Below are 12,111 nucleotides of genomic sequence, written 5' to 3'. Positions count from 1 at the left end.
GCCCCAGAAAGAAGAAAAAGCAGCTCCTGGGGAAGGTCTCTGCACGCAGTGGGTTCTGCAGAGATCGGCAGGACGGAGGATCACCAGCCCCATGTTGTTCTTCAGCTGCAGTTGTGCCCCCCTCACCATGTGCTGTCTCAGCAGAACCCTGCTCCAGCTGACACAGACAAGAGAACAGGACACCATAGCAATTAAATTTAAAAAAAAAAAAATTAAAAAACCCACAAGAGCACCTTCAGAACGGGTGCTGTAAGCATGTTACAACAAATTTTTAAACTCAACTACCTCCTATGTACTCACAAGGCATACATGGCAGGCTACAAGTCTCTGCTTCCCAGGGAAAGAGCAAGGCCAGCACAGTGATGGACAACTTCAGTATTAACTTTCAATAGCCCTTGTTTGCAATTATAATATTGCACAGGCTGCAATGAGGTACACAGGGTAACTAACTCATACAACTGGCAGGATGTTTAGGATTTATGGTTGTAGTGTACTCCCCAAATGGCTCTTCTCAGCTGCTGCAAAACAACTGCTTCACTTACAGACCCTTCACAGTTAACAATCCCATAGAGAGACACTTACGAGCACACAAACAAGTATTGCAGTTCATTTAAAGATAACGTTGACAGAAAAACTACAGATACTATGTAATATAAATTATTTAATGCTAAAAAACCCTCATATGTATATAAATATTGCATAACATCCAGTGGGATTCCTCACCTTTCTCCACTTTGCACAGATTCACTTTACTGTTTTTGGAGAAAATTAAAACATGGCACTCACTGAACATCACATCTTTAAAGCTCAGTAAAAAAACAATAATCTGTAATAAGATTTTTAGATAAGGTATCCCACTTCAAGGACATCAAATACTATGGTAAAACAGGCAATGCAAACACACATTTCCCGAGCTGAAATACTGAGTTAACTTTTATAGTCACACATAAACATACTAATTAACATTCTGTGAAAGTCTCCCTTCACTGTGTCCAAGGATTATACTGTAGCATCTTAGTGATTTCACCCCATTGGCATATGTTTTCTGGCCAACCTACCATATGCTTTTGAGATGTTATTTATATTACAGTTTACAGGGGAAATAATAATATTGTACATCTGAAATACTTATCACTATCACCTTATCAGCAAATTTTAATTTCATGAAAATATGAAGAAATTACTATTTTTATCTAAAATACAAAGTTTTCTAAATATCTAAACATAATTCATAAATCAAGAGATGAAAAACTGAGTACAATGCCTGTTTATTTCACACACTCCCCACTGCCCCTTTTCGTATGTTCAAATACGACTCTCTTCTGAACTACACAATACACATGGAGGTGATAGGTACAAGGAAGTTTTCCAGTGCTTGCTATAGCATGTATTCAAGTTTTGAATAGAACTACAAATTAGTATTTTTCAGGGTAACTAGCACTGACAAGAAAGTAAATACTATTTTAAATGCCTTTGAAAGGCTTCTCTGATCACACTGTTGTAGATAAACTACTGACAGTTTAGAAAAGCAGTGTATTTATCTCAGTACTGATGACACAGTGAATATAAATACCACTACAACATGCAATACACCTACACTTTAACATGATCTTCTTTTCTACCAAAATAATCTCGAGTTTTAGGTAAAAACAGTCAAAAATGTGATTTATTGAGCATCTTAGTCAGCCTGATTATGTGTCAGATTTGAATTTCAGTAGGTCAGGAGGATGGCAGGTCCAACTTGAACTGGATGCTATCACCATTATGATTTTCCAAACAGCAGTAAGTCCTACATCAACGTTAGCTTTGCCAGGCTTAGGTGTCAACTGCAATGTAATTCTGGAGAAGTGGACTTAAAGAAATAAAACACTATATGCATTCTTAACAGACTGAAAAAATTTCACAATGACAAGAGTGAAAATATCCGGATGCACTGGACTAATGAAAATTGAATACATCCTGCCCCACCTTATAATCATTAAGATACATTTTTATCTGCTTTTACCACTATGAAAAAACAACAGACAAAATAGGAAAAGCTCAGGGCCAATATATTTTATTCCTTGGATCATCAGGGAAAAGTTATCCAGAAAGTTTAACTTTCCAAGGAGCACATAGTATTTCAAACAATATGCCTTATTGCTGACAAGGTTCTTCTCAAATTACAGAATTGTAAGTACGGCCCAAACCAGTACCTGTCTTCCTATTTTTTTATAAAAAAATAATAATAATTCAAAGTGTAAATGATCACTATTCATTAAAATATATTTTTCTTGACCGTAAGTACAGTTCTGAATGATGTCAGGTGAGGCAGTAAGGAACTGTTAATTGCTGAAGAAATATAAATAGAAAATTAAAGCATTTTAAGAGTCTTCTTCCATAGCCACATCCTCCTGCAGTTTCTGCACCATTTTGTCCTCCAGCTGTTTTGGTGTGCCTTCAAAGCAAAGAAAAAATTAAATTGAAGATGTCTCTCTAAACCCAAGTAACTGTTTTTCTTTGAACAATATATGTGTCTATTCTAGGTGAAACAGCCAAAATATGTTGCTTACAGAGTTTCTTAGGAGTAAAGCCATCAAGCTTACAAGTATTTGTTAACTTCCATCACCATCTAAAACTACAATTTTAAAATAATTTTTTTAACAGAAAGGCCACTGCTGTTTTTACGCAAAATCTAAAATGCAGTCAACATATATTTTCATCTGGTATGATGAACTTTGATATAGCTGGCAATACCTAGGAGAATCTTGCAAAAGACTATAAAAATGCATTACTTTTAACAGATCAATGGCCTTCACACATTAGTTTATATAAAGATTTAAGCCCTCCTGAATGCTGTGTTGGATGGCAATAGTGTCAACTCTCAATCATGCTACCAAAAAAAAGAAAAAAAAAAAAAAAAAAAGAAATCCAGGATTGACATTTGATTCTGCTCTCTTTAAGGCCCGGGAGGAATTGCAAAACTGTGAGAAGGTAGCTGTTGTTTCACAAACAGATGTACTGCATCTTATTGTGCATCATTCATAATAAGCATTTAACATAAGCAAAACCAAACATAAGAAATAAACACTCAGGTTTATTCTTTTGAATTCAGATCTTTTTTTTGTTTTCCTCCCTCAAAAAACCCGACAGATTAAACTGAAGTTTAAATATAGCCTGACAAAACCTTGTTTCACATATATACAATCTTAGACTATAGTTAACACAAACTCAAAGAAAAAACATAGAACAGAATTCTAGTTAACGTCTAATAATATGTCACACCTACATCCACGCACACAAAATCATCGGTAATTTTTATAAAACAGTAACTACTGGAAATATTTTTAACTTCTCTCCATTATTCTACTCCATTAACTCTATTTTAAAAAAATAAATCATCTTTACAATTCATTTTTATCAACATCACCTAACATGAGCTAGCACTTGTAATAAAGTTTAGAAACCAGAAAATTATATAGGAGAAACAGATGTCTCCAACTGAAAAACTCAGTTCACTAACAAAGAATATAAATTACTGTATTTTATACCAATCAGTGGTATAGTCTGTTGAGTGCAAATAATCAATTCAAAGGGAAGACTTAGATAAATGTACTGGTTAACAAGCCTGCAGTTCAGAGAGTACAAGGTATTGAGTGCAGTTTAAAATCCTCAAATAAGGAAAAGAAAGGATGCAGGACGAAATAAAAAGGTATGTTTGATTTGGAACATTACATTTATGGCAAGAGCTATTCTCCATATTCAACAGACAAATTAATGGTAAGAAAAGTGCACAGGATTATTGATCAGTAGAATTAGACAAAAAAAAAATCAATATTTCCATCATAAACTTGTATACACAAGTTAACCTAAGCAAACCAGGTAAAGCCAAGTTCTCACCTGCATGCGGAGCACGAAGAAGGTGGATATTCTGTTTGACTTCTTTGATGTCTTCTGCCTTCTGCAACTCTTTGCTCTTCTTTAATCTGGGGAGGGGGGAATGTAATTAAATGTAATTAAATGTAATTACCTTCAAAGAAGAGATGTATGGTTTTGTTTTAGTGCATGACACACACCTTTAGCTAAAGGTATGTAAACTGTAAATAACTATGATTATAAGGAAATGAAAGTAAGAAGTATTTGAAAACCAATTCAAGTATATACTGGATAGAAAATCACGAAAAAAGCCAACACTATATTCAGAAATTTGTTTAAATCTAAGATTCCATATTACAAACAAGGTAATATAACTATTATCATCGAGTGTTCAAAAGCTACATGTCATTGGACAGCCAATAAAGCCTAGTAGTTTGGTAGTGTAGTAGAGTAGAGATTGTGTATGTACAAAGCAAATAACCATTTAAACTTTTGTCATCCATCTCTCTGGAAAGACTAAGACAGATTTGAAAGAGCTCCCATAATACAAATACTTCTCCTCACCTGTTCATAATAAATCTAGCTTGGCGTTTTTGCTTTATTTCCTCCACTCTCTTCATTGCATCAACTGAAATAAAGCAGAAGTTGTTTTAAATATGCGTACGTACCTACAGTTGAAAATACATGCTATTTTGCAGAGAAATGCTACCAGTGTTTCATAATACCTCTGTATCAGAGGCAACTTTTACACCACATAGAGGAAGTTATTCCTTCTTCAAAGAGCACAGTAGATATTCTGTGTACAAACTATGATGAATTGTATTCTAAAATTTATTTATGCTTCCAACTTTTGTGCCTACACATATTTTCTACAATTAAGCATTACTAACAAAAGACTCTTACTCTACTTGAAATCAGATGGAAGATACCACCTTCTTCTTCGTGGCATTCATTCATGACATCAGTAACTTTCCATTTTATAGCAATTTATTAAACAAACTGAAGTTGAATGGGCAGGAACAAAGAAACAACTGCACCAGTACAAAAGGCTTACACTGGGAGCCTCTTAAAAAACTGGAGAACCACTAAGGTTTTTTGAAGCTAATTCAAAATAGAGGAATGCTGCACCTCATTTTCTAACCAGCTTCTGAAATAAAAGTAGAATCAAGTGAAACTCCACGCCCGTTCACAACTCAAATCTCCTCCACACATAAGAATGTGGTCATCATTCCAGAAATTTCAAACACAGTCACTACAAAATGTCAATATTCTAAGAAATCTTGTGAAAACACATTCATGTAGAGTCAAAGTTGACTCCCCATAGTTCATCTTTTGTTTTTTTCTAAAACGACTCACCGGTCTTGTTCCACAACTCTCTCTGGTATTTCACTGGTTCATTTCTACGTTTTTCAAACTCAAATGAATTATCCTATATTAAGAAAAAGTAAATATAGATTATATTCAGAAGTGTATTTAGATCAGTATATTCTTACTATAGCACTCATGTAACTTAATATTTCACAGGGTTTTTTCCCCTTTCCAAATCTTGGTTCCTATACTTTAACAACCTTTAGAGATCACTAAACTAGAAGGAAATAGAGTGTAGTGTTTGACCTCAAAGTGTCAGAAGCCACAGTGACTTGTCTGAAGAGAACTATTTACCAAAACATCTCCCTTGGCTATTTTCTTTTTAGCAAGACAAAAGGAACAGAGAAGACCAACGTGGAGTAGGAAATATAGATTAGACTAGACAGGTGGAAGGCAAAATTGAAAACATGTAGAGTCAAAAGCATGCAATGCAGGTCAAGTAAGTTCTACTCAACAGCCTGTAATTTTGAAAAGGCTCAAAAAGGAAACATTATCTCATTTTAAGAATATTGAAACAATATAAAATCATTTGAAACTGTGAAATGTTTCAATTGGTGACATTACGGTGTTTGGGGCAGCTGGGGATTTTTCTTCTTGTTTTTTTCCCCCAAGAGTTTAAGATAGAAAAACAGTTTCCTGAGTTTTTATTTTTCTTTGCTGGGCATACTTAGCTTTATACCAACTTTACCTGAGGAATTTTCCCTGCCCACAGGTTCTTTTTTTGTAGTGGTAAAGCAGAGTTATTAGACCAGCTGCTAACCTTCACTTGAGCTAAAGACAGCTCCAATGAAAGAAACTACACAGAATAGCAAGAAATGGTACACACACTCTCACAAGCCATGCAGATGAATGTTAGCTTTCACCATGGGATAGCATCAAGCAAGATACCCAAAATACAAGCTGTAGAGCGCTCCATATGCTAACATCTACAAACCATTCTTATTCTTAAAAAAAAATTAAAATTTACCTAAAATTCATTTTTAGCCAAGCATGGCACAGCACCACATCAATTCACTCCAGTTTATCCTAAACTGTGTCAGCTTTTATGTATTTAAAATATACGGCATTGTTTTGTATCATGAGAACACACCACAAACAGCAAAGTCGTCTTGTAAGAGTATAGATGTCCAAAGTGCCATGGTCTTCTAACCTACACGCACGGAGATAAACTACAGTTGCCTCATACTGGCCAATAGATCTTTTTGATTCAAAACACAAGGGGACAGAAAGACCAACTCCTCAGTCATTGTGAGTGAGAGAACAAGATGGTCCTTCAGAAATACCTTGTAAACAACTACCCGGCAAGATTATGTTCTTAATTTTTTTGTTGTTCAATTACAAAACCCAGGAAAACAAGTAAACATATTTAACTTCTATCCAACGTACCTATTTAAAGCAGCAACAACTGTCACCTTCTTACAAACTACAGTATTTCCCATCATCACAAGCCTATTTAGACACTCTCCCCGAAGCCAGCTTATGAAAGAATGGATACCAACCAAACTACAACAAAGCACGATGTTTATATATTGGTTTAATTCTCACCAAACATAGATATATCTCAAAATTGGAGCATATAGTCTCCTACTGAGACATGTATAAAGGAATTTTAAATTCAAATCTTAGGTTCTTTTCAACAAGGTAGTTCAGCTTAGCCAGAAACAACTTGAAAGCATGAAATACAATTACAGAAGATGCAAATTAATCATGGCTTGTCAGAGTCACATTAAAAAATAAAATCACATTCTTCCCCAAGGAAGATCTACAGAAGGCAGCAAATCACCGTGCCAAAATACTTACTAAATTCTTAGTATTGTATCAAAAAACAGGTAATTAAGTCACAGTAATTCTTGACTTATTCAAGGACTGTTCCACCAAATGTGAGTGTTTAGAATTTTTACCACTGAAATAACTTTGTCTTGAAATTGTTTTTAAGTATTTTAAGATCTCATATGCTGTTTTTGAAACATTCCCATTTATGCAAGGACTTTTCCTATACGTTGTACGCTTTAAGGAAACTTTGAAAGGTAAGTATCTTATGTGTCTACATAGAGATACTTCCTGGGGTGCTCAGTAACCCAAATTATCTGATTGTGCAGAAATACAACTACCAAACATATATGCAGAGAGAGTAGGAGATTTATAGATGGAAAAAAAAATGCCTTGGACTTGGGATCTGCCATGTATTACTGACATAGACGTCTGATACACTGGCTTCCACACTGAAGGCGGAACAGGACATTCCAAGTTATAATCAAGCTAAATGAATAGCTCTCTCTCAGGAAAACTGTCTCATCCTCTTGCACAATCCCTCTTTTCTCCACTTACTCCATCCCTCGTGCTAATCTAATTAAACGGTAACGCATTAAGCTAGCTAACCTAACCTGTTTGCAGCTGGAAGAGGCTAGATTTCTGCTATTTTAGTCAGCTAATATAAATCATGAACCAGTTCAACTTCTTACCACTGTCAATTCTTTGCCAGCTGCTTTCCGGAATGCTTTGGTCCATCTCATCTTTCTGGGATTTCGCTTCTTTTTAAAGTTTCTGTGGCATTTTGATTTACAGAATCTGAATATCTTGAAGGGAAAAAAAAAAAAAAAAAAAAGAAAAAAGATTACAGTCAAATCATATTATTCCTGCCCCATTGCAAGCACGGTATCAACCACTGAAGTTTCTCTAACAATACCGTTCACTGAAAATGACGTTCATCTTTCAAATTTCAATACTTTTAGTTCAAATATAACCATTAACAAACAGAATTTCAAGCTCTGTTCTTGTTTTTTCATTATAAAGTAACTTTTACAGCTGTCAGGGACATGCACAAATACTTACAATTAAGCTCATTATGAATAAAATATACCAGAGTTGTGAGAATTACCATCTGCAAAAATAACTATAAAACCAAACCTGTACTGCGAATAAACACTTTCCTACACCTGTCAGCACTTTTTAGATACAGTGCCATCCTGATAGCAACAAAAAATCCTCACACCTCTCCTATAACATTTTCCAACGCAATATACATACACATACAAAAAAAAAGTCTATCTTCTGGAATGTAACTTTAGGCCTTAAAGATTACCCTGCAGCACATTCGTTAAGTCCTGGACTGAATTTACTGAAAGTTGTTAAAGCATAAGCCAAAACATTCTAACTGACCTTTTTTCTTCCCCCCCCCCCCCCTTCCATTTTTCTGCATATTCTACAGAATGATAGACTCATTTTAGGCACCTGCCACTGCTAGCCATGGAAGCATCTTATGTTCATCCAGGTGATGTTTTCAGGTCCATTAAAGACACACAAAAGAAATTTCACTATCCATACTTGAAATTTCCCTTTTATTAGTATTGAAATTACATAACTAACAACCAAGCTAAAGAATGACCCGCTATCCCAAACTGTCCCAAATCCAACAGAAGTTTTCCAGTCAAAAAGAGCATGCAGTGAGATAGCAGTAAGATAAGCAAGGGGAAAGGAGAGGAAGAGACATAATCATATCTCTATTTACAGTTCTTAATCTTCCCCAAATTTGTGCATCACTTTGAACTATCCTGGGCTGTCTGGTATCCAGAGCAGAGCTGAAACTTTATTTAGGAATACTCAAAATTACATTTATATCCATCAGTTTTTGAAAACCTCATTTTTCTTCAACCATACTCTCCTTCCTATCTAATAGTCTCTTCTAAAGAAAATGAATAGAAAACATGAAACCTCTAGTAAAGGTAATTACCTTCAAATAACGATTTTTTCTTTTTTTTTTTTACTTTCTTCTGTCATGTTTTTTCACCTTAACTCTGGCAAATCTGCCATTATATTTTGCTCTTTCATACTTTATCTGTTCACAAATTGCCACTGTGCTACCTCTTTTTTTTTTTTTTTTTTAAACACACACCTTGTGGCCATTTTCTAGTAAATGGAACTGTGTCAGTCTACATCTACCTCTACATTCCCACAAGGTGTGACTCAGATGAACAATACAGTTGAGCCAGCATTTGTGTCGATGTGTGAGCATGGGAAGGAAACTATGTGCATAAACTTCATTTCACACTGGGGTCTCCAATGCCCTACAGGAGTGATAAGGAGTACAGCGCAGGCTAGGAAACTACACACGACATTTTATGTACAAAATTGTCATCACAATGTAAAGCCCAAAGTGCTACGTACATCCAGTTATGACAGCCTCAATGGGGTAAGTCACATCAGATATCGCAGTGGTTACAACTTTTAGTAAAGTAGCATGAGAGAGACATAAACTATTAGCTTTAGCATAGTCTCTGTAATCAAGATTGTTCAAAGCTTTAGGATCACTTGCTGTTAATGTGAAGCCTTCACTTCTCCAAAATCAGAAAATTAAAGGATGAAGATTTTGCATTGCTCTGCAAAGCACATAGTTTCTTAGTAAAAACTGAAATTACTGAACAAGTAATTCAGCCCACACTCTTCCTGACAGCCACAACAGTTGCCAAATTACAGTATCGCTCCACGTAACGGTTCCCACGTAGCAAACAAATCTGTGCGGCAATGACGCCACCCAGCACCGCCGCACGAACGCCAGCACGGCTGGTGCGTTGGCTCCCAACCGCCGTGCGCAGAGACCGCGGCGGCTCCACCACGACGAGGGAAACGCTGCCTGCCGCCCCCGCCGCGGCCCGAGACCCCCCCAAACCGAAGGGGGCTTGGTAGGGACCCGGGCAGCTGCACCCCGGCCCGGGAGAGGGGCACCGCTCCCCGGAGGGGCCCCTTGGGCCTTCGCAACGTCTGTAACCGAACGGCGTGAGAGGCGGACACATCGTGCGTGGAGGGGTGCGAGCTTCCCGCCTCTACCGGGCGGGTACCCCCACATGCACAAGGGGAAGCCCCCCACACCCCGGGCGCTAGAGAGAGTCCCGCCGCTGGGCCGGGCCCAGCCGGGCAGGCAGCGACGGGAGCGGGCCTAGGCTCCGGACGCCGCCGCTGACAGGCGCCAGCCGCGCCCTCCCGCCCGGCGGGCGGTACCTTGCAGTCGTTGCGCACGAACATGACGCCGTGGCCCGGGTAGATGGGCCCCGAGCAGAAGTAGCACTTCTCGATCCGCATGTCCGCGCCCCCGCCGCGCCGCTCCGCTCCGCAGGCCCCGCCGGAAGGGCGCGATCAGCTGACCGGAGGCGGCGGGGCGCCGCCCGGGAGAGTGGCCACGGCGCCCCCTGCCGGCCGCGGGGCGCCAAAGCGCAGGCGCAAACGTCCCGCCCCGCCCCGCCCCGTCCCCCCCCGGCCGGTCCGGCAGCCGCTGAGGGGGTTGCGGGCCGCCTTCCCGGGCCCCTCGCAGCCCTCGGGAGGCGGGAACGGCGCTCCGTTTGCAGCGTTTTACCGCGGCCATTGGACGCAGCCGCGTCGGCAACGCAGCCCCTGCTAATCGGGAGCTGAACGGCCCCGACGCAGGCGCCTGGCTGGAACCAAGCAAGGGCTGTCTCCACCGGCCGAGCCAACCATACAGGGGTTACCGGGGGTGACAGCCTCAGCCAGCCGTGACGGAGGCAGTGACAACCGTGAACTGCTTCCTCAGCAGGCACAGGCACAACCTGCTGCCGAGCCACCAGATCGTTTCACACCGTATCACTGCGGAGCCAGCAGCGCACGGGGTGTCAGAAAGCTCGCTCTGCCGGTGCGCTTTTGGTGATCCGGCACGAGAGGCGGCAGCTGGCCCAGCCCGGCGCCCTGAACAACTCATGTCACACCAAGTGGTACAACACACCAGCGCCATGTCTCGTCACAAGCTACTCGCGGGAAAATGGCACTTGGGCCACAGAAGCCTCTCCTCACGCCCACAGTGAACAGCCTTGCAACGCCAGAGCAGTAATGCTTCTCTGTCACACACTACAGCGTCCTTCCCTGCGAAGAAACCAGCAGCCCGAAATAACGCAATAGCCCCAAGAGCCCCGTAAATAGGATTGCATAAGGCCTACCTGAAAAACAAAAGAGCTCCCTTCCCTGAGCGTGGCTGAAGGGATCGGACAAAGCCACTGTTTCTGATGTGGTCTCTGCCCGACCGAACGGGAAAGACGGCTGCTGTTGGCCATAAACCCTTCTTCACCCCACAAAGCCGAGCACATTACAGACCACGTTCCCTCCCAAGGAATGCAATCTGGAAGAATGTGTCATTTTTTAATTTGTGGATTTTGGGTTGGTTTTAACTCTGAGTAGTAGAGCGGCGTAAACTTTTCACATTGGTCTTCATTTCTTTGGCAGGCTTTAATCATCGTGAAATACAAGGAGGACCACAAGACTTATTATATGTCTTAGCAAGATGTCTTAATAAAACAGATCAGTCATATATAAAATACGGGAGAGAACATTGCTCCAGCAATGAGAAACTGGGCCACAAGGCCACCCATGAACAATGCTGAGACTATAGTTTATGCGAAAGTTCTCACTGCTGCACTTTGTTTGAAGCTGTAAGAAAGTTCCATTTATTGGCTGACTGGGGCCACAATTTCTAAATCATTACACAAACAGGTTACTGGGAGAAAAAGGTGAGAAGAGTATCTCCAAAAGCAGTAATATGCCAAAAAACACAAACGGGCTACATTCACTCATCGGATATACACATCAGCCACATGCATGCTAACTGCAATCAAAAGTGTGGTCCGCCCTTTGATTTTACCAGAGAGAATCCTGTTGAAAGCCGAGAGATACTCATGCTCATGAAAGTATTAAAAAAACCAAACAAAAACCAGAAAGATCATCCCATACACAGAAACAAAGTTGGGATGAACTATTACACAATACCACATCTCCAAAAGTACATTGACTTTTCTCTTTCCCAGATGACTCTCTACTTCCCTGAAACGTATGTTCAAATCTTAGCATGGAAAGGAAATACAAATGAAAAGATGTTGTGATCAGCTTATG

At 39.8% G+C, this 12,111-nt stretch overlaps 1 protein-coding gene across 1 annotated transcript; it reads right to left on the bottom strand.

The window, feature by feature from the left end:
* Positions 1-651: 651 nt before the first annotated feature.
* Positions 652-10,377, bottom strand: RSL24D1 (ribosomal L24 domain containing 1). Its single transcript, XM_075764109.1, has 6 exons — positions 10,219-10,377; positions 7,686-7,799; positions 5,212-5,284; positions 4,420-4,483; positions 3,880-3,965; positions 652-2,437 (listed from the first exon to the last, which is right to left on the bottom strand). Exons 1-6 carry the CDS (start codon positions 10,297-10,299, stop codon positions 2,364-2,366), a joined length of 492 nt encoding a protein of 163 aa, XP_075620224.1. The 5' UTR covers positions 10,300-10,377; the 3' UTR covers positions 652-2,363.
* Positions 10,378-12,111: the final 1,734 nt, after the last annotated feature.

This window comes from Balearica regulorum, chromosome 12, assembly GCF_011004875.1.
Source record: "Balearica regulorum gibbericeps isolate bBalReg1 chromosome 12, bBalReg1.pri, whole genome shotgun sequence".
In the NCBI taxonomy this organism is placed as follows: Eukaryota; Metazoa; Chordata; class Aves; order Gruiformes; family Gruidae; genus Balearica; species Balearica regulorum.
The sequence above is the reverse complement of the archived record's forward strand: the minus strand, read 5'-3'. Positions and strand labels throughout refer to the sequence as shown.

What these genes read in the sequence shown, in the direction of transcription:
- RSL24D1 (XM_075764109.1), bottom strand. Translation starts at nt 10,299, where the DNA reads ATGCGGATCGAGAAGTGCTACTTCTGCTCGGGGCCCATCTACCCGGGC. An exon ending in CTGGCAAAGAATTGACAGTG is followed by an intron (nt 5,285 to 7,685) that starts GTAAGAAGTTGA and finishes TTCTTAATATAG; the next exon opens with GATAATTCATTTGAGTTTGA. An exon ending in TCTTCGTGCTCCGCATGCAG is followed by an intron (nt 2,438 to 3,879) that starts GTGAGAACTTGG and finishes TTTGCTTTGAAG; the next exon opens with GCACACCAAAACAGCTGGAG.